This window comes from Lepisosteus platostomus, chromosome 4, assembly GCF_059453375.1.
Source record: "Lepisosteus platostomus isolate fLepPlt1 chromosome 4, fLepPlt1.hap1, whole genome shotgun sequence".
In the NCBI taxonomy this organism is placed as follows: Eukaryota; Metazoa; Chordata; class Actinopteri; order Semionotiformes; family Lepisosteidae; genus Lepisosteus; species Lepisosteus platostomus.
Window position 1 is genome coordinate 22,400,424 of NC_142614.1, and position 25,368 is coordinate 22,425,791.

The 25,368-nt window shown below is 36.4% G+C and overlaps 1 protein-coding gene across 3 annotated transcripts in view; it reads right to left on the reverse strand.

The window, feature by feature from the left end:
* smarca2 (SWI/SNF related BAF chromatin remodeling complex subunit ATPase 2) overlaps window positions 1-25,368 on the reverse strand; it is a 54,114-nt gene that overhangs the window by 15,569 nt on the left and 13,177 nt on the right. For 2 of the 3 annotated variants that reach the window (XM_088629033.1, XM_088629034.1), the window contains exons 15-29: window positions 24,501-24,648; window positions 23,019-23,182; window positions 21,280-21,346; window positions 20,750-20,860; window positions 20,410-20,652; window positions 18,541-18,654; window positions 17,603-17,710; window positions 17,402-17,488; window positions 17,059-17,105; window positions 16,702-16,868; window positions 10,394-10,557; window positions 7,705-7,932; window positions 6,422-6,448; window positions 2,147-2,224; window positions 809-1,027 (exon numbers count right to left, since the gene is read on the reverse strand). In XM_088629033.1, the coding sequence (XP_088485159.1) occupies window positions 809-1,027; window positions 2,147-2,224; window positions 6,422-6,448; window positions 7,705-7,932; window positions 10,394-10,557; window positions 16,702-16,868; window positions 17,059-17,105; window positions 17,402-17,488; window positions 17,603-17,710; window positions 18,541-18,654; window positions 20,410-20,652; window positions 20,750-20,860; window positions 21,280-21,346; window positions 23,019-23,182; window positions 24,501-24,648 (1,972 nt within the window). The remainder of the gene's footprint in view (window positions 1-808; window positions 1,028-2,146; window positions 2,225-6,421; window positions 6,449-7,704; window positions 7,933-10,393; window positions 10,558-16,701; window positions 16,869-17,058; window positions 17,106-17,401; window positions 17,489-17,602; window positions 17,711-18,540; window positions 18,655-20,409; window positions 20,653-20,749; window positions 20,861-21,279; window positions 21,347-23,018; window positions 23,183-24,500; window positions 24,649-25,368) is intronic. The other variant, XM_088629035.1, reaches the window with a different exon arrangement.

Below are 25,368 nucleotides of genomic sequence, written 5' to 3' on the forward strand. Positions count from 1 at the left end.
TAATAGTGGTACCGCTGATGCTTATATTGCTTCCAAAACTCTTTTGAGCTGTGTGGACATTTGTTTGCATTATCTGTACAAGTACACTGTGATAGTAGCAGAAATCTCTTAGAGAGCGGCTTCTTCGAAAGCGGGCACTTTCAAAAAGTGAGCCGGGAAATAAAAATAAAATTCCTTCCAATTACTATAGGCTTCCACGACTTGTATAAAACTATGAAAAAATCCTACACAACAGAAAACAATAAATACTTAGCTAGGACACTCCAGTACATTCCAGAAAAAGGGTGGAAACATGTATCATAATTCTGTAACTTTAGTCAAATGTGGTTGTAAAATTGCCAAGTTTTATTTGATCAACTTTGTCCTGGGAATGTGGGAAATCCCAATCTGCATCACTGTTTTGTCTACTGCATACAAGTACAGCCCTGTGACATACCTATTTCAATTCAGAGGGTGTGCTATAACACTTTACAGCACTAATCCACCACCTTAAAAAAAGTTGTGAAAATTTAGTAATCAATTCGCAAACAGACAAATCAGAATAGCAGGTTCACTGCAGCAAAAGCAGAATGACAAATATGCTACAGTTAAATCTTTTTGTTGCTGCCAACAAGTAATAAAATGGTGAGACAAATGAACAAACTGATGGTTAATATCAGGTATCGCTGTTGATAGCTTTCTTCTGCCAAACGTTTCATTTTTGAGTTGTTGCCTCAGCACTGCATGATACTTTGTGTGGGTTAGCAGCGCCAGCCGTTTTTAACAGTGCTACAAGAGATGAAGAAATGAAGAGACGTATGTGACATACCCTCAGCCACTGCTTCTCGGTCAGGGCATCGCTGTAATCCACATCCCTGCGATGGCGAGAGCCCCGGCCAAAGATCTTCTCCTCCTCCTCCTCGCAGGTCAGCCTCTCCACCTCCGCGTCGTCCTTAATGATCCAGGACGGCAGCTCATCTTCCTCCATCAGCCGGGGCCTCCGTTTCGGATTCCGCGCCTCTTCGCGGCGGCGATCCAGATCCATGCGCTGATGGGGATGAAACGTTTTGTTTAGAAAAAGATGGGCTGCATGACTTGGCCCTACAGTGCTCAACTCTTTCACATGGGAAGGAACTCAGATGACTCATAATTGCTTTTAATGAATGATTAAAATGAATGGGCTTTTCGGGATTCAATTTGTTAAATGGCATTTTGTAATTGTTTTTATTTCCCGCGTTTCATCAAAAACATGTTCTGAGAACCATTATCGTCATGAAAAATATCTTTTCTTTCTGTGACAATTATGTAAATTGTAAACAACTGAGTGAAGTAGCTATTTATTTTGCTTAAATGAATTTAAGACATTTCAAATCAGTGTTTGGTCAGCAAAGTACTATACAATCTTATTGTTTTAGGACCATGGTAAAAATGGTTTACAAATCAAAAGTCAGATTTTTATCACAGTTCAGAGACCGAGCTTATCCCACATAAAGGTTTTTAGACATGACCACTCAAATGTAATGCTGTATTTACATTTGCCATGTCACCCTGCAACTCACAACTGGCAACCCACTGAAGCTAAGCAGGTGTGAGCCTGGTCAGTACCTGGATGGGAGACCTCCTTGGAAAAACTAAGGTTGCTGCTGGAAGAGGTGTTAGTGGGGCCAGCAGGGGGCGCTCACCCTGTGGTCCACGTGGGTCCTAATGCCCCAGTATAGTGATGGGGACACTATACTGTAAATAGGTGCCGTCCTTCGGATGAGACGTAAAACCGAGGTCCTGACTCTCTGTGGTCATTAAAAATCCCAGGGCGTTTCTCGAAAAGAGTAGGGGTGTAACCCCGGCGTCCTGGCCAAATTTCCCATTGGCCTTAACCAATCATGTCCTCCTAATAATCCCCATCTATGAATTGGCTTAATTACTCTCTGCTCTCCTCCCCACTAATAGCTGATGTGTGGTGAGCGTTCTGGCGCACTATGGCTGCCGTCGCATCATCCAGGTGGATGCTGCACATTGGTGGTGGTGGTGGAGGGGAGACCCCATTACCTGTAAAGCGCTTTGAGTGGAGTGTCCAGAAAAGCGCTATATAAGTGTAAGCAATTATTATTATTATTATTATTTCTTAATATTACTTAGTTGAAAAATTATTAAATGGTACATTTCTTACCATGAAGAGATCAAACTCTTCCTCATTTCGAGCAATCATCTGATTAAGGGTTTCATCATCAGGAACCTCATCCTCTTCCTGCCAGAATAGAAAGATTCACCAAATATAAAACAGCAAACAGACTAAGACAGCAATTTATTTGCAATCATATTTTTCAAATGTTCAAAGTAAAAAAGTAGCTAGGGCAAAATCACCTCGTAACATACTAATTGTACACATTTTTCATGTGAACATTTTACCTCAGACCTTATATTATGTTTCTGTCTATTGTTTCATTTTTTCCCATACATTTTGTAGGTGTTACTAAACTTTATGGAATCTACAGGTTAGAAGCAAGGGTTTTGTATAGAAAATACAGCCTTATTTTTTCTCCAGTTTTTGATTTACTATTTCATTTTCCTAAGCATTCTTAAATTGAAAGAACCTTACATAAGCTTATGTATGATCACTTGCATATTAAAATTAGATCATTAAATATTAATTATTTCCTTTGCAAATTTCATCTACACTTCACAAGGCAAACCAATCCACATAGCATGTGTTACAGAATGATGAGAAAACAGGTTTCTAAACTACTAAAAGACTTTTCATCTACATTTTTCAAATCTTTAAATGCAAACAATATGGTATACTCAGTCTACAATGCTTTAAATGAGTGGGATGGCACAACTTTATAAGTGCCGTATATATATATATTACATGGCAGTAATATACAAGTGCAATTACAAGTGCTGGGTATATATTTTATCAACACCATGAATAATACTGTAGTATTACATTATAATACTGTAGTATTAAATCATGCATAGGTTTGAGACCAAACATGCATAGGCCATGCTACTGAATCTTCTTTGCCTGAAAAGTGCATTCCAATTTCAACCTGAAGATAACTATAGTAGAAAGAGGCAGCTCAGAAACACATAAATAGAAAAAGGATTTGGACAAATCATTCAAATTTTTGAAAGCACAGGCAAACTTTATTGCATCAATCACATTACATTTAGATGACTCAAAAAGGCATTCTAACAAGCCACTTGACACTGTTTGCAAAGGAAAATAATCTGTATAGTTCAAATGTGTGAACTATTTATGTACTAAATACTCCTCAAATGTGGGACTGCCCAATTCAAATTTGATTATACACAAAAAAAAAAATCACTGGGAAAAAATATGGACTATGCAAAGTTCACCAAAACTAGTATTTAAGCTTTCTAATACTCCCACATCACCCAACACTCCTCACTGTAAGCCTGAGAAGTTTAGTGATGTAGTGATTGCCTCTTTAAAAAAAAAATGTTTAATTGCTTAAAGCACTAAGACATCAAAACACAAGGAACCAGAAAATGGTCATGTTGAGAAGAAAACCTGTAAGATCATGATCTTTGCAGAAACTTAAAGATTCTGGATAAGTTGCATTGAATTATGAATATTCATTCAAAGGTAAGCTTTTAATAAGTCGTAAATGTGCATGTTTTTATTTTACATTTCTGTATTACATTTTCATTTCATATACAATTCACTGTAGGTAGAACTATTAACTATATTTGTGTGTAATAATACACCTCAATGGGCATTAATGGTTGACTTTACACAGTCATATATTATCTAATTTGTTAATTTTCTCCAATACTGATTTGCAGTCGCTTTGGAGAGACGTTAAACCCCCACACTGGACAAGGGTCACCCGTATTTCCTACCATACTGAAACAGCTTTCTTCCTTGAACAATCAATTAAAATTCCAGTTTTGCGATTTACACAATCAAGTGTTTTTTTGCACCTGTTAACTTGTAAATACATTTATACGGGGCCATTACATAGTGTTTCATTTAATTATTATTTACTGTAGTTGGCTGACACTATTATCCAACAAGATTTACTCAGGAAACATTTACCTTTTTAAAAAAAATCAAAATTTCCAAATTTGGAAACAATTTACATAGCTGGGCTTACTACAGTCACCTGGAAAAAGCACCTTGCACAAGGATACAGCAGCAGTATCACCATGTGAGAACCTGTGATTGACCAGTTATTGACCACCCCCAATGTCACCTTCAGGTTTAAGAGGGGACCCAATACAGTTTCAAAGAAGATTAACACAAAATGTATCACCAATCTAGACATGTCCTTCTGCCACACAGCTTATTCCCCATAGTGGAGGGAGGCAGAATATACTGTATAATCAGTGACAGCTGAAGATGACAGAACCCAATAAAACCAGAAATGATACTGTACATGAGGTGACATACTGTATGCATGAGCAAATGAGATTTTAAACTCATGGTTCAATTTTAAAGTTTATAAAGTTAACATCTAATGCAATACATGATCACAGATGATTACAAGCAGGGCTCAGAATTTTCCATTCAATTCAAATGATTTTTATATAGCACCTTTCACAACAAGGCTGCCCCAGGGCGCTTAACAATGCAAGTGACCATACATATTGTAGAATTTTGAACACCTGCCCTAAAGAGCCTCCTGATCATTTTGCAAATCAATTCACAATCCTCAAACAGGTTTGGTTTAAGGCTGAGCCATAATATCAATGTTAATACTCAATTCTCAACAGAATCTGTCAGTTATTACTGCAGTACTATAGTGTAGGAGTGGGATTGCTTCCTCTTAGAAACATATTCAAACAGGCTAATAGATGAAGTTTTTCCCTCAGTCTATTATCTGACTTGGCCTGTAATTACGGTTTTCTAAAGACTATGAAATCTGTTCTACTATTTTTTTCATTTTTATATTTATATCAATTTATATATCTAAAAGTTCTTTTATTTGAAAATGTGATTGATTATAAAAGTAGGTAACCTTACAAATATGAAACTGGGATGCAAAAGCAAAAATAAGAGTTAAACAGAGAATGCATAAGTAAATTCAAAAACACAAATTTCAAATGCAGTGTATTATAGAAGTAGAAATGAACAGTTTCTAATGTAGCATACCATAGTGTTCAAATGAAAAGTCAGAAGATAAGAAGAGTCAAGTGTGCAGATAATAATAATAATACTACATTATTTCTAAATTACTGATTCTACCTTTTGCTCTACACACAAATTGTAGGTAACTTGTTTTTTTCTCTAATCAGTATGGTCAACAAATCTTTTTACATATAGTCAACTAAACAGTGTTGCTTTACTGTTCTGTGTTCTAAGACTTCAACAATTAAATTCAAAAATATTTGAAATGAAAAGCACACATCCTTGCTGAACTCTGAGCTACAATTTTCAACTTTGTATTTTGTACTTTAAACTCTAAAGGTATGATGCAGATGACTGCTTATTGCCATCTTTTTACAGTATATTCCCAAATTCAGAAAAGTAATTAGTGGACTGATTTAGGGACCCAGCTTTAGTTTTAGGTTTTCACTTCTCTGTTTTTTTTGCTAATGACCTCTGCGTCATCAAAAGCCAGATATCTGATATTTAAAATTAATAAGCCTTTTTGTACTGTGTAATGAGGAAAAACCTTCACCACCCCATTCTGCAGCAACCAGCATTGGTGTTAATGCCAACAGCACAGAAAGAGTCTAACTGCACTGTAAGAGCTGTAAGCACATATGATACATCACGTTTTATGCTTAAATATATTTAATTTGAAGCACATTACCCTACACTCAAATGCCATGTGTTTGTATGTTTTTTCTATGCAGCACTATGAATATTTTCCTTAGCATAATTTTAATTTGGTCCTAGATATACATAGCACTCTTTCCTTCCGTTTTGTTGGGTTTCAAACTTTTTGTATTTATTATTCTTGAGCAAAATATATATATTCAAAGCAGTAATAATGTTAAATTCTCAAAGTCCTACACAAAAGCACTGTAATAAAATATAATAAATATTATTTATAATAATATATTAATAATAAAATTATAACAAAACTTAATAAATATTACGGACAAATAGTTCTCATAATACCTATTTTGTATTTGTAGCAATGAATACAGTATGTGGCAAATGGAAAAACATCATAGAGTAACCTAATGATATAGTTTAATGAGTCTCCACACTGGCATTTACAATTTTACGCACCTAAGATGGAACGAAATGGCAGAGAGTTAAACTGCTCATGCACCAAGCTAAGCAACCTGGTATCTGTCAGGACATTCATGCAAATCCATTTGCTTTCAACGAGAAGCAGATTAAACATTTTCGGCCAAACGAAACAGTAAATGCATGAGCAGTATGTTTAGTTAACATAACATTTCATTTCCAGAAAACGTAGATGACAATATTAGGGGATAAAACTGAGGTAAGATAGTTATTTACCATCGACGTCTGGACATTGTCTTCGTCCTTCATCAACGCGAGAATAACAATAGAATAGGAAAGAAACAGTTCATGTAAAGTAAAACGTGTGGATGGTAAATGTAGTTTTAACTGGAAGAGATAGCCAGTGGATTTAAAGATTAAAGCAGCTATCAGTCTACAGGGCCTAATTCTTTGTATATCAAATTACATCTACAGCCATAAAAAGTTAAAATAAATATTGTTGATTAAGTAATACTGAATATAAGTGAGATGAATCAATGAACAAAAGAGAACCTAAAGTTATATCTAGTGAGAACTTCTTTAATCATCATGTACCACAGTGTAATGCACTTATTTTACAAACTGTACACTGTCAGTCATCTACGTTTTCGAAAACATTTTACAGTAGTTTTAATATCTGCAGTTTAGTGATTATTTTTTAGAAAATACAGTATACATTTCTATAATTATAATAAACATAATCATGAATGTTCAAATACTAATAAAATATTGGCAAACTAAAACAGTCTAAAACAGAGAAATTAATACAATTTATTTCCAATAGAATAGCATTTAAGAAATACAAGCCTCAGTCTAATGACCCCAGATACTTATGAATGACACTGAACAAGCACTGGATATATAAAGATTATCTACTCCATCTAACACCTTCAAAAAGATAAGACCAAGTATGATAATATTTGCAAAAAAAGATGATGGCATGCAATCACTAGTGTAACTGTGTGTAACCTGCAGGTCCACAGTGCTATGACCCCTAAGTTTAAGGTAAGCTTTGTACAAATTAGCATAGTGTCTGGAAACTACAGAACTATGTTCAATTTCTAGGTTCAAGTAGATGCATACTTGATGCATATGTGGCTATGGGTAGGCATAACTGTTGTAGGGCTGTCAATTTAAAGCCTGGACTGGCCTTAGCTTTTTTAATGATGTCACAGTTAAATTTCATAGGTGATTTTAAGAGTGAAAAAAGTTTGGTTATGTTGCTACGTTTCTATTTGTTGCATTTTTAAACACTACTTTTTACACGTTTGGACTAAGGTTTCACAAGGCATTGTCATTAGCTATTCCCTTCATTCATACAGTATATTAGCATGCTATCATAACATTTTCTTTTATGTTTTAAATGGAAAAGCTTGATAGAATAAAATATCAAAAGCATTTGGCACGGAAAGGTCGCAGTACAAGACATGGGCAAAAGAAACACATGCAAAACAAAAAGAAAAGAGAACTTCAATTTGAAAGAAGGATTTCTGCAAATATGATTTACACTTTCAACCTACCTCATTTTGCTCTTCGTGCTCCAAGATAGCTTGCAGAAATGCTCTTCGCTCATGGCTTGATGACTTTTGATCAAACATTCCCGCCTGAATGACCTTTTGGTCAACATTGAGCTTATATTTGGCAGCAGCCAAGATTTTCTCTTCCACACTGTTGACAGTGCAGAGACGTAGGACTCGCACTTCATTCTGTTGTCCAATACGATGAGCTCTGTCCTGAGCCTGCAAGTCCTGTAAGAGGAAACAAGATTTGAACTCTCAAGAGAGTAGTTCTCATCCAAGCTTTAAGTATATAAAGCTGGTATTTCTTTATCAGATAAGCTTAAACACGATTATGCACTGGAAGAAATAACACAGCTAGAGCTTCCATTATTTTAATACAAAAGAAATGTACAGTTGCAAGAAAAAGTTTGTGAAGCCTTTGGAATTACCTGGATTTCTGCATTAATTACTCATAAAAATGTGATCTGATCTTCAACAAAGTCACAATAATAGACAATCACAATCTGCTTAAACTAATAACACACAAACAATTGTACTTCTTGTCAATATTGAACATATAATTTAAACATTCAGAGTCCAAGCTCGAAAAAGTATGTGAACCCTTGCATTTATTAACTGATAGAACCACCTTTAACAGCAATAACCTCCACCAAACATTTCCTGTAGCTGCTGATGAGACTTGCACAATGGTTAGGAGGAATTTTAGACCATTCCTCCTTATAAAACTGTTTCAGTTCATTGATATTTCTGGGATTCCTTGCATGAACAGCTCTCTTCTTGGGGTGAGGTATGGACTCTGACTTGGCCATTCCATTTTCTTCTGTTTAAGCCATTCTGTTGTTGATTTACTCCTGTGTTTCGAGCCATTGTCTTGTTGCATCACCTAACTTCTATTAAGATTCAGGTGACGGACCACTACCCTGACATTCTCCTGTAAAATTTCTTGATACGATTTTGAATTCATTTTTCCCTCTATGACAGCAAGCTATCCAGGCCCTGAGGCAGCAAAGCAGCCCCAAACCATGAAGCTCTCTCCACCATGCTTCACTGTTAGGATGAGGTTTTGGTGTTGGTGTGCAGTGTTTTTTTCCCCCCTCCAAACACAGCATTGTGCTTTTCTGCCAAAGAGCTCAACTTCTGTCTCATCTGTCCACAGAACATTGTTCTAGTAGTGCTGTGGAACATCCAGGTGCAAACTTGAGACATGCAGCAATGTTTTTTGGGGGGAACAACGGTTTCCTCCGTGGTGTCCTTCCATTGACGCCATTCTTGTTCAGTGTTTTTCTTATAGTGGACACATGAACGAGACTTTGGCAAGGCCAAGAGATTTCTGCAGGTCCTTTGCTGTTACCCTAGCGTTCTTTTTCACCTCCTTCAGGATTGCACTCGGCGCTCTTGCCGTGATCTTTGCAAGATGCCCACTTCTAGGGAGAGTAGTAACAGTACTGAATTTCCTCCATTTGTAGACAATGTGTCTTACTGTGGATTGATGAACACCCAGGCCTTAAGAAATGCTTTTGTAGCCTTTTCCAGCTTTATGCATCTCTACAATTCTTCTTCTAAGGTCCTCTGATATTCCTCTTGATCGGGGCATGGTTCACGTGAACAGCTCTTTCTTAAAAAGAGCAGACTCTGTCAGTAACCAACCTTTGTGTGACTTTTTTTATAGGGTAGGGCAACTTCAACCCACACCGCCAATCTCGTCTCATTGATTGGAACGCCTAACTCCAATTAGCTTTTGGAGAAGTCATTAGCCTAGAGGTTCACACACTTTTTCCAACCTAGACTGAGAATGTTTAAACGATGTGTTCAGTACTGAGAAGTACGATTGTTTGAGTGTTATTAGTTTAAGCAGATTGTGTTTGTCTATTATTGTGACTTAGTTGAAGATTTTTATGAATAATTAATCCAGCACAAATCCAGGTAATTCCAAAGGGATCACAAACATTTTCTTGCATCTGTATGTACTGTACGCAGAAAGGCATTAATGCAGCAATAAATGAGTATGGGTACCAACAGCTTTCTTTGCTTGCCACTTAGTGTATAGACTCAAAAGGAGCTTCAAACATTGCATAACAGAAGAATGTATTTCATATTATTTCGACTTGAAGTGAAACAAAAGTATTCCCAGCAAAACAAAAGCAAACTAAAAACTCCAGTTACCTGAAGATGTCAATATAAACTTCATATGTTAGAATAATCATGATATAGTTGATTTTATGGTTAAGGTCACATTAGTACTCCAGCTTTAAAAATAAATTATAAAAATACTTCTTCTTTTTAGGTTCTTCAATTTGTAGGAGAAATTTATAGACCTGTTTTCATCAGCTTTTTCACTATAACCCCTGTACCAGCACAGGAACGATGAGGACTGTGTACTGTATACTGTGTTTTGAAAGCTTTGTCTTTTTTACAAGGAGCTCTGCCAAGCTCACAGCACAACAGGTTCATTTGGAATACTGCCACAGCTTCTACTGACTTGTCCAAGGTCACAGGTGTCTAGCAAGTTACAGAGGCCACTACAGACAGTGAGCCACGTCAAGAGAAGTAATGGCAAAAAACAACACATAGAAAGTCATAAAACAGGACAACAACATAGAACTGCAGAATGAGTGAAATAATGAAGACTATTTCACAAGTACTAATGTATCCTTCTATGTATTATTAAAGCTTTTTCCAAAATAAAAACCTGATGTGGGTTCCAGTCACTGTCAAATATGATCACTGTGTCTGCAGCCTGCAAGTTTAGACCCAGTCCTCCTGCTCTGGTGCTCAACAAGAAGATGAAGTACTGAGAGCCTTCATCATTGAACTTCTTCAGCAATGCAGCACGGTCCTCTGACTTAGTTGTCCCTATGGAAATAAAACACCATACTTGGTAAGAACCTATCAACAAAATGTATTAATACTTTACCCTTGTAAAAGTATTGGGAGTTTGAAAGGACAAGATAGGAATATCTATTCAGAGAAAGAAACTCGCATGCAAATTATTCTTTATGCACACTTGACAAATTTAAGCCACCCACCACCTCCTTTACCATTTTTTTAAAACACATCTGAAGTTGTAAGGATACATTCTGACTCCCTGATGTGCATCAGTAAATTTACCAGGAACTTCTACCACAACTTGCCAGTTTAATCAGTGTTCACTAAATGTCAATAAGATATCACCAATTTAGTGAAGTTAAATTAAAAAAATACCCAACAAGAATAAATCAAAACACTGTTTCAAAAATGTCTGATTTAGTCTGACATTTATAGAAATACACAACAATCTTTAACACAACAATCAGAATTATATTTCTAACAGGATTTAACAGTTTCAACAGTGAAAGAGAATCAAGAACCTAACTCTCATTAGCTTCCTAACTTGTTCTGCAAATCCTGCCTAAACAGCCAGTTGACTAATCCCTTCTCAAACTGCTCTATGATTGTTTTACTATATTTAAATGATAGTTTCTCTTGAATATTTTCTCATCTTTTACCGTGCCACACCGCCGACTTATATAAAAATATTGTTTCTTTATTTAAATTCTCTTAAATCTCTATATTGCATATTTTTAACTTTTAGTGCTCTTCTCCCTAGAGCAACTGATCACATCACACACCAATGAGAGAGGACAGAAACAAAAAAACATTTGTGTTTGCAGTGCCCTTTTCCACACAAGCCCACTTTCTTACAATTCCAAGACAGGGTACACCCTGGACATTGGGATCAATTCCAGACCTGGAATAGCAGTCCATCGCAGGGCAGACACAGACACACACACTTGCACCAGGGTCAATTTTCTCATAAACCACTTAACCTACCAGTAGTTTTTGGACTGTGGGAGGAAATCACCTAAAGGAAACTCAGGTGAACATAGGCAGAACAAAGAAACTCCACGTAGATAGAACTCCAGGTCTGGAATTGAACCCCAGTGCCCCAGTGCGGTGAGCCAGCAATGCTAAGCACTGCACCACCATGTGGCCCTATATAATTATATATTCCACGACAATTTATCACTAGTAATACTGAATTATATATTTCAGACATTTTACAACTAAAGTACACCGTAATTTGTAAAGAGCATTTTGATATACAGATGCAGCCATTCAAAATGGGTGAGGTATTTCGCGGCATACCGCGACACGCCCACCGGGGTATCACGCGGTATCACGTGTGTCACGTGACTAACTATCCGGCGTCGCCTTGTAAAACCGCCAGGGGGAGCTTAACCTCTCATGTACAGCATTCGAGCCTTTAATTTTGAACTGTGTATTACAGCATGTTAATCATCAGTCATTAAAATGTTGGTATATTTTATGAAAGCAAGATTGCTCAGTTGGACAAAAGTACACAACCTACCTTTATCAGAAATATTTATGCATCAAAGCCTTTACTGAAGATATTACTAATAGTATTAATAATGGATGACTTTGGACAAGCTGTATACTCAAAGTATAATTTCTTTAGCACATTTGTACAAGCACTTGGAATCTGTCCAAGCCATACTTTGTCAGGCATTTTGTTTTACTTCAACGGGCATAAAAACTTCCTTGCTTTTAACAGGGCGTTTAATAATTTCTAACTACGAAAATGATTTAAAATGCGACACCTATCATGAAAAGAAAAAAATACACACCAGTATTCCATTTCTCCCTAAACATTGTAAGCTTCGAAGTCTTTAACTAACGTGATACCGGAGTCAACAAGCATACTTTTAGAATTTCATTAAAAGGGAATATAATATGGAATCGCGTATCTCAAGAATTTAATAACGGTATGATTATATCCGTGTACTGCGGCAGGGCTGTGTAGGGCTGTTTCGCCTGCCTGCTTATGCGAGCTGTCTTGTAGCCTACTGGTCTAGGTGCGTGACTACCAACTGGCAGGTTGTGTGTTCGAATCCAGCTGATGCTGGACCTTTCAGTTTTATTTATTTATTTTTTAATCGCGTAACATAAACATATTACCGTATGCAAACTGTACTGTATACAATATGTATATGTATATTTAATGTCTTAACTGTGCCCGTTTAAGTATTGAATATTCATATCTAATTTTACCACTGAAGGGAAATCTTAACATAAACATACAGTATATGGCTGGTCTCGGTACTTTAAAGAAAGAAATACACACCAGTATTCCATTTCTCCCTAAACATTGTAAGCTTCGAATGAAACCACTAAATAAAGACATAAATATAGAAATCTTAAGATTTGTTTTATTTAATGTTGGTAGCAGGATGAACTGTCAGAGTGTATATTTTGTCGCAAAGTTGCTACAAGATGTTAACAGTGAAAAAGGTATTTAGAAATGAGTTATTTCAAGATGAAAAAGAAAACATACACGAAACATGGTTTCATTACGACCAGAATCGGTCTTGAGATATTTTTAACTTGATTTACAGTATTTGAGAGGTATGTCTTAACACCGATACTACAGTGCTTAAGTACTGCTCACGTATATGTTTCTAGGTTTATACTGTATTATGCATTTCATACGGTCAAATTACTTTTGAGCAACTAATAAGAAGCGCGAAACGGTATGCGTTTTAGTTTTGTTTTGTGCTGGAACCCGTGGATTGATTAGAGATATCAAGTACATACAAGTCATTTTTTAAATGTTGTAGTTCGTCTTGAAAAAATGTTACGAGTACATCATCTATCAACAATTACACAGGTTCTGTTTCCATATTGCGGATTTTGGTTAGGTACAGTATTATCAAATCCAGTGGCGCTGTGTGTTACTTTACTGAGTCCCAATCTGTGATTGAAACCTGTAAAACCGGTTTAATTCGTCACAGCCAGCACTCTTCAGGTGTGAGGGTCTTCTGCTCAGAATGAAACGCTAAAATGTTTGTGTATATTCTAATGGTAGTGGGGGCAGGGTGTGTGGGAACAGGTTTGTTCTTCACACCTGAAACATTTTCTCTGAAAGGATTTTCTTCGCAGTTTAACCGATCTTGTTACAGCATGTTACAGTTTACTATTATTAACCATATTAATTTTAAGTGCTTAATGTAAAATCAAATATACATTAATATACATTAAGTCTGACTATCATATAATAAGTTAAATACAAAACTAAAGAAAAAATAGGGTTAAATATAATTCAAAATATTTTGCTAACAATGTTAACTGTTTATGAATAATAAAATGTATTAACTAAGGAGTAGGATGGCACAGTTGTTAGTATGTTTTTTGTTTTGTTTCTTTTTCATAAATACAACAGTAGTACCTGATGTCTCAGTGGCTTTCAAAATTAAATTATGCATGCAAACCTGTGAACTAGAAAGATAACTAAGATTTTAATACTAATTAAATGACCGCGGGCACTTTCCACCCCCTCTACATTCTCAGAGTAGAACAGACTAACCTTCTAATGAAAGACGGTCCACCCCCCACGGACAGGAAAAGTGCCCACAGGCACTTAAACTTAATATGGTCAGTAACAGTTAACAGTAACATGGTAAGAAGGAGCACGTACAAACGTTTTCGAAATAACCACATGTAAGACTCTGATGCTTAAAATGTTTAGGGAGAAAGTGGAATACTGGTGTGTATTTTTTCTTTAAACTACCAATACCAGCCATATACAGTCTGTAACGTAGGGATTTCTATATGTCTTTATTTAGTGTTTACATCAGTGACAAAGGCTAAACTTCTAGCTTCAGTAACGTGTACATATCTCCCCTTTTTATAAAACGACTTGGTTGAAAACTGTTCCAGAGCCACTGTTGTTTCATCAGTGAAAAGTACATCATGAAATGCCTCTCCCTGTTCAATCCACTGGAAAAAAGAAAAGGAGCATAAAGCTTCTGATGGTCATAAACGATATTCATTTAGGAGCAGCATCAGAGGTATGTTTTTAACTGCACTGCATTGGAGAGAATACCATAGTGTGTTTTTTTTTTTACTCCGTGGCGGAAACTGGCTTCCAGAAGAATCAGTATGGCTCAGAGATTAAATAAAACTTCACAGACATTAACGAAGAGCATAACGCGTGTACTGTATACACTGCAAGTACAACCCAACTCTCTGCAGGAGTGCTGGCTGTGACGAATTGAACCGGTTTCACGGGTATTTTCAAAGTAGGAGGCGAGATTTCCAGCGAAAGACACCCCCCCCCCCCCCTCAAAAACCCAGTAAATACAGTACTTACTAGTTAAAGGCTAGGCTCCCGACTACGGCGAAAGGAACCCTTCTTTCATTAGAAGACAATGAACATATTTTAGCCCTGAATGAATTAATAGCAAACATGGTTTACATAAAAGACATTTTTCCAAGAAAGTTTAGCCTTTGTCACTAATGAAACCACTAAATAAAGACATAAATATAAAAATCTTAAGATTTTTAAAATACATGACTTTGCTAAAATTTATTTGAAAATAAAAACAATTGCAACCGCCAGGGGAGAGAGAGAACAGGGGAGGGATGTTAGTTTTGCATAAGGGGCGGGGCTATGGAAATTAGGTATGTTTGGGAATGTGTAGTTACATGTTCTGGCTGTTTGTGAATTATCGTTGTTGAGTATGGAGTGTTGAGGTATTGATTTTGTGTAATGCTTTATGTTGAAAATTGAGGTGGATTTTGTTTATGATAAACAGGAAAAACTGGGATGGGAGGAAGGTTTGGTTTTGCATAAGGGGCGGGGTTATGATAATTGGAGGACTTTGCGAGTGTAAAATGGTTTGATTATTTGATTTTGTATTGTGGTTGTTATCTATGTTTTTGGTTGGTATTATGTTTATATGATTGTTTTTGTTGGTTGGTTGTTATTATGGTTATTAATAATACGATCTATAGTTGAAATCTGAGCCTAAATAAAAAGAAAAAGCAAGTGATTAGGTTTATGAGCAATCTAATTACTTAGTCGTTTAAAAAGCTATATAAAATAAAGTTTATTATTAATTTGCTGGACAGAGCGGTGAACATTATTATACATAAGACAAAGATAACGATCCTGATCAGTTTAGAAATCTGTGTACGCTGTAAGGTTTTTACTTCTTAAACTTTTAAAATACACGTTTTGAATAGAAAGAAATCCTCTTCCTGGTATAGCAAACCAGCACGTCTTTTTTCTCCAATCAGAGGGGTGTCAGATGGTGTCAGCCAATCACCATTCTGCGTTGGGTAGCAACGGGTGACTGTTCTCAGGCGGAAGATGTAAACAGCTTAATGTTCGTGTTAAATAATTTTTTTAAATTAAAATTCATTCTATACAGCAATCGCATATTTGGGTACTGTTTCATAAAACTTTCATGCTTAAAATGTTTAGGGAGAAATGGAAGACTGGTGTGTATTTTTTCTTTAAACTACCAAGACCAGCCATACACAGTACAGTTTACATACATACAGTAATGTTTATGTTCCTAAATTAATATCGTTTATGACCTTCAGATGCGTTATGCTCCTCTTCTTTTTATGCTCAGCTACTAAAATTTCCCTTTAGTGGTAAAATCCATATAAATATTCAAAACTAAGCGGATTAAAATGTGCACAGTAAAGACATTAAATGATTAAATCTTTGCACTACCAACCAATGCACCACGAGTGCCCCTGTCGGTCATTTTGGCCAGCCAATCACTTGCCCTGCGGTACCCTCCGGTGCCCCGCGGTGGCTTGTGGGTAGGTTACCGTACCGCGGGTTTTTACCGCGCATTTTGAATGGCTGCATCTGTATATTTTTTCTACATCTACAAATTTCTGCAGCAAAGATATCAATTAACTTAATTTTCAGATCATGATTAACCAAACGGACTACGGGGAATGTCCCCTGCTAATTCCTGAATAAAATTAAGTTGTCCCAGTGTTTTCCTAACACTCAGACTGCTCGGAAACATGCACGTTGAAAGAGCACTAAGATGACCAACAGTGAACTTCCTGCAACTTCTCTGTTCATCACACTCCATGTTAGAAGTGTTCAATCAAGTCACATAGATTAGTGCATACGCACTAATAAGCTACTGGAAACTTATTTTCTGTCATGTATTGTATGACAGTATGACATACCATCAAGACGCAGGTAAAGAAAATTACGATAAGCGAAATAATCTTCCATGATTGTCATTAGAGACGTCATCTGGCAAAAGAGCAGAACTCTGTGGTTTGTAGCTCGGAGTTTTGGAAGAATGCGATCCAGCAATTCAAACTTCCCAGATGCACGGTAGAGATCAGACCTAAAGAGAAAACAACAAATGTCTGTAAAAATTATACATACAAGTAGGTATTGGTCACCATATCATATATCTCAAGCTTTAACAAATGACAAAGGTCTAGCTAACAGTATATTGAGGTTTCTAGCCACACTCCATGGCCTCAGGATCACTTTTTATGCGATCAATTTTCTACACATATAAAGGTACATACCCATTGATGATGCCATTTGGGTATCCCAAGTGTTCTGCAAAGGACTCCTTTGGAGAAAAATATTTGTATACTTTAAATAAAGGATTCACTTTTTTTTTCCCAAATGAGCACTCAACTCTTTGAGTTGCAGATACATCATACATCATCCTTTAAAGAATTGTGTCCAGTTTGAAGGAAAATGAATGGAAATGAAAGGACAGAGTTTAACTATTTAAAAAAAACAATAATATTTTAATGTTAGATTTTGCCTATTGTCATTATCCAACACTCTATATTAAACCACTATAAATTACATTCGTTTTTTTATAAGAAATATAGTGTCATAACCGCCAGTGGTACAAACCTCAATGTGCTGGAACATATAGGGATGGTTACAAATTTTTCTCAGCTGCATGATAGTGTTCATTAGTGTCTTTGCACCTCCTTTACCCTAAAAAAGAAATTTACATTAGATAAACTGTGACATGTATGGGAAATACAGAACTTAACAGAATGCCCTAAAATGCCCATAAGACTAGGTCATTTCAGAAGAGCTGCACTTTACCTTTTTGTCTTTCTCTGAGCCATCTGTAAGAAGGATGCCCTTGGCCTGCATGTGCCTGTACAGGACCTTCTGAATCGCTGACATGTCGCACTTGATGACGTATTCCACCTAAATTCAACAAGGACATGTTACATACAAGCACTGCAACATTTACTTATTTTTTATATTGATTTTATATTGGTTTGCAAAATAAATGCAAACTTGACAAAAAATTATGTAATCAGGGAAAGCATGTATCAGGGAAAGTTGCACCACGATATGACTGTTTCCTTCAAACAGCTTCTGTGACATCAAGGACAAAGACTAAATCTTTGTCCTTGATGTCCCCCCCCAAAGAATATTAACTAGTGAGTGCATTTTTTAATGATGTACTTTGTTACTTCACATAATTTGAGTTACTTAAAAACAGTCATCGTAATCAGGTCTTGTTACTATAAGCTACTTCAATATCACTACTGAAGGGTGAGGAGAAAACTTATCACATGTCTATCTCAAGGAAGGCTGTCATCGTTCATTTCTACTAAACGTGATGGATGGTACACAATTCTGCAGGAGAGCTGCAGCATTAGGTAGTAAGTCTTCATATTTTAACACAGAGACACACAAATCACTTACTTCAGTGTAGTGTACGGTAAATAAAATACCAGACTTAGCGAGCAAAGAAATCAACCCGTAAAAAATAAGACGTCAAGTCTGAATCAGCCTCATAGTAAGCTGGCTACCTGATTTAGGGTTGCCTCACCTGTGAGTGATGGTGAAACAATGCAGAAATCGAAAATCAGGGAAAGAAGCAGGGAATGTAACTATGCTAATACATTTTCAGTCTTGTTTTAATTACTTGTCAAATTAACAAAAAATGCTTGATAGAAATGACGATAATGGGTAACCTCTTAAATCTGGTTTAGTTTCCCCTCATGAGTTGCCACTGCAATGCTAACCTTCTCTGGCAGTTGAGACTCCACTTCCTTCTTCAGTCTCCTCAGCAGGAAAGGCCTAAGCACTTTGTGAAGACGACGGATTATCAGGATCGTCTCCTCCTCATTCAAATCCACCTTTGAGTAATTCAGGGGAAGAAAGATGTGACAAAAATTCATCATCATCTGACCTTTGTTTTTTGGGGGGATTACTTAGCAGGTTTCCTTGTTATTTTTCTAAAGCCCTTTATTATTAAGCCTGAGGATTTTCTACCTCCTAATTCAATAACCTTAATTCTTAATGTCATTGAGGACCAATGCCACTTTTTACTGATCCCTCAGAGAACACTAAGTTGTACTTGTTTACTTTGATGTAAAATAAACATATACAAACCATTGTGCGCAAATATTCCAACTGAATTTCTGGATATTTAAATTACATATACTACTGGGGATGGAGGTCATATTATGAACTTTTGGGAGCATAATAACATAACTTTTTATTTTATTTTTAAAACATCAAGAATATAAACAGTGGGAAAATATTGTTTTTAATTTGAAAAAGCTTTATTACTTAAAAGTGAAAGTATTGTTTAAAAATAAAAATAATTTAGCACTATTCCGCTGTGAAATTTTGATTTTGCTAAATGTGTCAGCTCTTTGAGATTTTCACAGTTTTGGGGATAGCTTGACAGGAGCTGTAGTTCAGACATTAGTCATACACCAGACACAAGGAAGACAATACATAAATCAGATCCTGTGGTTTCAAACAGAATAACCTCAAAACCAGAGGTGTCACCGCAGACAGCTGAACAAGTGAAAAAGAAACCTGTGGACTCCAGCCACATGTCGAGCTGTACACTGAGACAACAATATCCTTTCTCCAGCAAGGAATTATTTTGGCATCCTCACACATACTTGACTGTCTAGCTATAGAGAGTCAACTAGGGAAAAACAGGTCACCCAGCTCGGCAAGGTCCCTCCCAGCTTAGGAGTGAACATCAGCATCATGAGACTTCTAAAAGGGATGCAGTCATTGATCCTTTCAAACAGGTTGGAAACACAATTCACTAAGTCCTTAGTTGCATCTCAGTAAATCAGAATGTCAACCATTAAAAATAATTTGCTGAGGCTCTTTTGACTTTTTCTACACTTATATTTTTGGGGTTCAGAAAACACAGTAAAGCAAAGACGTTTAAATTTGGAGTTAGGCATTTTAACTTGCATTGAAAACACGCTCTTAGCAATTTGAATGTGTTAAAATGCATTAAATAATCAAATACAGTTTAAAATTAATATTGCCTTGATGCATTTAGATGTGCAATTTAAGACTTCTTTCACCTTCAATAAGCATTGAAAGTTCTGTAAACTATCAAATATTCTTTTTTACCTATGGTAAAAAAGTACCATATGTGAAACTAGCATATGACATGCCAACATTAGGAGTTACATTTAAGACTGAAAACGGGGAAGAATGTCTTAACACAAAGGGCTAAAGTGTGGTACAAACCAGTTGTTGAAACAGATTCTCTGGCTTCAAACAAGAACTGGCTGGTTAAATGAAATCCTCAAATTGTCTTTTTGCAACCAATCCAGCTAGATAGGCCAAATGCACTTCCCTTTTTTTATAACCTTCCCTATGTTTTTAGGGGCATTGGCATTACCGTGCATTAACTAATGGAATCACTGCTGAGTCAAATTATTAGGCTAAGGTCTAGCAGCTACCCAGCAGGCCTAATGACCCAGTGCCCTGCAGTTACAGACCACATCAAACAAACCCAACCATACACATAGGGCTACTGATAATTAGAATCATGCCCAAGTTACATGTGCTGACAATAGAACTCCGATGCCTATTAAAAATGTTGTGAAGGATTTAAAAATATATTTTACTCTCTCTCCAGTCATGGCAAAGGGGGCGTTGAACCACTGCTCAAAGGTGCTGCAGCTCTTGAAGATAGTGGGCAGGAGAAAGTTGAGGAGAGCCCAGAGCTCAGGCAGTTTGTTCTGCAGAGGAGTTCCCGTCAGGAGAAGTCGCCGAGGTGCAACGTAATGGGTGTTGAGAACTTGAGTCAGCTTACAGTGGTGATTCTTCATGCGATGGCCTTCGTCAACAATCATGTACTTCCAGCGGATCTGTTTATAAAGACGGAATTCATAACCGTTGAGGAATTGTCTCCTAAAATGGACAACAACCAACTTAATACTGCTTTAATGAAAAAGATTGTTTTACCTTAGCGAGAATGTGTTTATCCTTAATAATATACTCATAGGTTGTCAGAAGGACATTGAATTTTCCACTTCGAAGTTGTGGAACAAGTGATCTTCGCATTGCAGGTGTGCCCTTTCAAATAAAAGAAGATATAAATTACATTCAGATTAAAAAATATATTCAGGCTGTGCAGTCAATCTAGAAGAATTATCATCAAAATGCTGCAAATGCAATTTCTGTATTTCTCTAAATTTCTGACTTTTCATTCTTATACAGTATATACTTCACACAATCTTAAGTACCTTTTTTCTTTGTGCACAAGTTTAGCGTTCAGAGTTAACCTCCGGTTTTACTCAATTGCTTACTTTGTAATGAACGGTGCAGTAAATGTTATGAGACTTTCTCTTCCTTTACATTGATGCAGTGCAAAATTGTGACATATTTAGAGGAACACAACTGAATAAACCCACAAATACAGAGCTACTAGATAATAAAATGCAATAGCAAACTAAAAGTTATGATGTCTGAACCCAATAAAATGGAATGATTACCTTGTAAGCAATCTTAACGACAGATGGTGACCATTTATCCAGTTCATACACCCAATTGGACAAGGTTCTGAAAGAAAAGAAGTTTTTCAAGGTGTATTCAAACAGTGCCTTGTAAAAGTATTCACCACCTGCCTATAATATTAAATGAATTATAAATAATGTACCTTTTTTCAAATTTATTTCAAAATCATCAGGGAAGATATAAAATCCAAAAATTACTGATTGGCTAAGTATTCAGCTGTCTAAAGCAGTAACTAGTAGAAGGAATACATTGCTGCTGTATTTTTGGATAGGTCTCTACCAGCTTTACATCATGCGTTGATGCAATTTTGTTCATTCTTCCTGGGAAAATTGTTCTCACAAGTTTGCTGCAAAGAATTTATAGAATGCAATCAAAGCCTGGCTATAAATTTTCGATTGGATTTAAGTCAGAACTTGGAGAAAAGTGAAGGTTCTTGAGTTACCCACTCAGACTACTTCAGCCTGGCATAAGCCTTGTGCTTCAGGTTACTGTTCTACTGAAATGTCCATTTTCAATCTTTAGATTCAAGCAGGTTTTCTTTTAGGATTTAACTAATTTTGCATCATCTTCTTTCCCCTCTATCCTGACAGGTTTCTTAGTCCCGCCTGATGAGAAACACCCCCATAACATGATGCCGCCAAAACTGTGATTGATAGTCAGGATGGTGTTGACTAGATGATATGCTGTGCTTGCCCAGGACATAACCTTTTGCATTCAGACCAAAAAGTTCTATTTTTTCTCACCTGAGCATAAATCCTTCTGTCTTATGTCTACAGAATATCTCATATGAGTGTTTTTTTCAATAATGACATCTTTCTTGTCATTCACTCACACAGACCAGCCTTGTGGAGAAACCAAGAAATTGTCAATGTATGAACACTGACTTCCATCTGGGTGGTATGATGCACAGTCAGCTTCCTAATAATTCACCTCACTTTACTCAAAGCAATAAGTAACTTTCTCATGATCTGTCCCTTTACCACTTCATCCATGATTTATTTCAAAAGCTCCTTGGTGGATTTATCGTATCACAGTTGTATTTTGAAATTCAGTATCTATTTGAGGGTCCTTACAGAGACCGATGCTTTTTCTGTCAAGTTATACCACTTTGTTTATACACATAGACCAATAACACTACGTTAATGCCCTTTCAAACTATTCATTAGCACCTGTACCATTTTGCAGTTGCCCACTTACCCAATACTTTGTACAATTTAGAATATCCTAATTGTCTTTAAAAATCCAATTTAAATACAAAATATCAGCTTTTTATCATCAGACTGGAGGAATTTGTGTAGATTCTAAATACAAATGCAAATCTAATTATATAATTATAAGATCAGACAGCAACAAAATGTGAAAACTTTGCAGGACGAATACTTTTGTAAGATATGGTACATTTTGTGTAGGAATGTGAAAAAGTACATTTCTTTCCAAGCCTATTTTAAACGTAAATAAAAAAGGGTCTTCATGCAACATTTTGTTTTTGGAGAATTGGCCAGGCAAAGAACGAAAAATGTGAAAAACAGGGATTGACATTTTACAGGTTGCCTCAAAACCTCAAATGAAAGCTCCATAGAATTTATTTATACAGTATATATGATATTCTATATTTACTTTGAATTCTACTTTGAAAGCCACAGTTTCATATGAAACAGTCTGAAATGTTTTAACATAAATTGAATGCAGTAACACAGTAACTATGGCAATTACTCACGACAGAGGAACGATGATAAGGTAAGGACCATTGAGCCGTTTGTGTTCCATCAGGTACGTAATGAGTGCAATGGTTTGGATAGTCTTCCCAAGACCCATTTCATCAGCCAGAATTCCATTGAGATTATTATTGTACAAAGAAACCATCCACTCCAATCCTTGAAGCTAAAAAGAAACAAATCCATACATAAATTATTTCCTAAGATCAATTGCCAGCACTATTCCACATCTGTTATCACACTGATTAGATAAACACAAAGTGAAAGACTTGATTTTCTTTATTTTATGGAACATCTGTACCCATTCCATAAAATCATCTGTACTTAGATACAGTGTTGTGTTGTTATATGTTCCACTGGTGCTCTTTACTTAAGGAATACATACTTACTGCAAGTCATATATAAGTAGATAGGCCATATAGAAAAAAAAGTTTCCAGACTTTTAGATGAATAATAAAATGCTCAGTTATATAAGTTAGTAAGGAAAAAAAGTTTCTATGGAAACAATGTCATTAATCAGTCTATTCACCAGGTTGCCAGAACACATGAAAACACAAAGCATTGGCAAACCTAAAATAAAAGGAAATTGAATTCCAAAATGTGAAAAAGTATGTTAACAGACAAATGAGATGTATAAGGAGTACTAGGAACTTAATTTAGTGACATTTTATTGTCATTTTGAGGATGGAAATAAGACACAGCACACAGGCATTACTGAGAAGCAGAGGCAATAGATTCATTGTGGGATTACAATCTGCAAAATGTTTGGAATGGACATGCAGAGCAAACACATATGGCTTTCTGTAGTTTGTAATTTTGCAGTGGGGCCAGCAGGGGGCCGCTCACCCTGAGGTCCATGTGGGTCCTAATGCCCCAGTATACTGATGGGGACACTGTACTGTAAACAGGCGCTGTCCTTCGGATGAGACGTAAAACCGAGGTCCTGACTCTCTGTGGTCATTAAAAATCCCTGGGCGTTTCTCGAAAAGAGTAGGGGTGTAACCTCGGCGTCCTGGCCAAATTTCCCATTGGCCTTACCAATCATGGCCTCCTAATAATCCCCATCTATGAATTGGCTTCATTACTCTGCTCTCCTCCCCACTGATAGCCGATGTGTGGTGAGCGTTCTGGCGCACTATGGCTGCCGTCGCATCATCCAGGTGGATGCTGCACATTGGTGGTGGTGGAGGGGAGTCCCCATTACCTGTAAAGTGCTTTGAGTGGAGTGTCCAGAAAAGCGCTATATAAGTGTAAGCTATATAAGTATTAAATTATTTCTTATAACATTGATTTAAAAAATAAAAAAAATGGTATAAATGAACACATTTGAAAAGGGATTATAAATGTGGAAATGGACAACAATAAAAGATTTTCTTTTACAAAGCATAAAAAAATAGGCAGGCGTGGATTAACTTACTAAGCATATACACATTAGAACTATGGGTACTGCTTAGATCCAGATAATAATGGGATTTCAATTTTACCTGATAGTGTTTCAGGGTTCCATTAATAAGCAGAGTGGACTGTTTCTCAACTCTCTCCGTGACTGCATGTGCAACTCCATAGTAAGACTGAGCTCCTCTTTCTCCAGTCTGCATGCTGTACTCATCATCAACATCTTGCTTGGCGGACCTAGAGTGACAAAAGGGTCAAAATCAACCTACTGGTATTCAGGGTAACTTCAGAATCGGTGACAGCAAGGTTGCAAATCCTCACCAAAGCTGTTCCCCATCACCTTACTAAAAATGTACCCTACATACTGAACACAGAAATCAGTTCACAAGTTACATGGACGCACAATTCTTCTAGAAAACAGTCACACAGTGTGAAACTAACACAGAATCCCAGATTTCTTCATACATTGTTTCCATGCTGGCATGCCACTGTACCTGTGACTGCCTGATCAAAACCATTACCTATTTTAATAAGAATAATTCTGCAGAAGATTGTATAGTTTCCAATATCCTTCCCAAAAACAGTAAAAGCTGTTCTGAAATTTATGGATTGTTATGCTACAGCACAAAAGAAAATCAACTATCAATGATCACTTGAAGTCACAGAAACTAAAAACTAAAACAAAAAAAAACTACCCTGAGAAATTGTAACCATCACTGTGTATTTTATGACAGATGCACAAAAGCTAAAAAAGTACAATTTTGTTTTGCATTTTAGAGTTAGAATGATTACTTACTGAAACAAAACCTGATTAAAACCCTTAGTTACAAAAATCAGTCCGGAGGTTTCCATATTAATTTGATGAGTACTCTCAAATTATTTTCAAAACTATACAATCACGTACCGTTTTTTCCAGTGAATATTTTGAGATTATTTAGTATCTGATCATCGTGATAC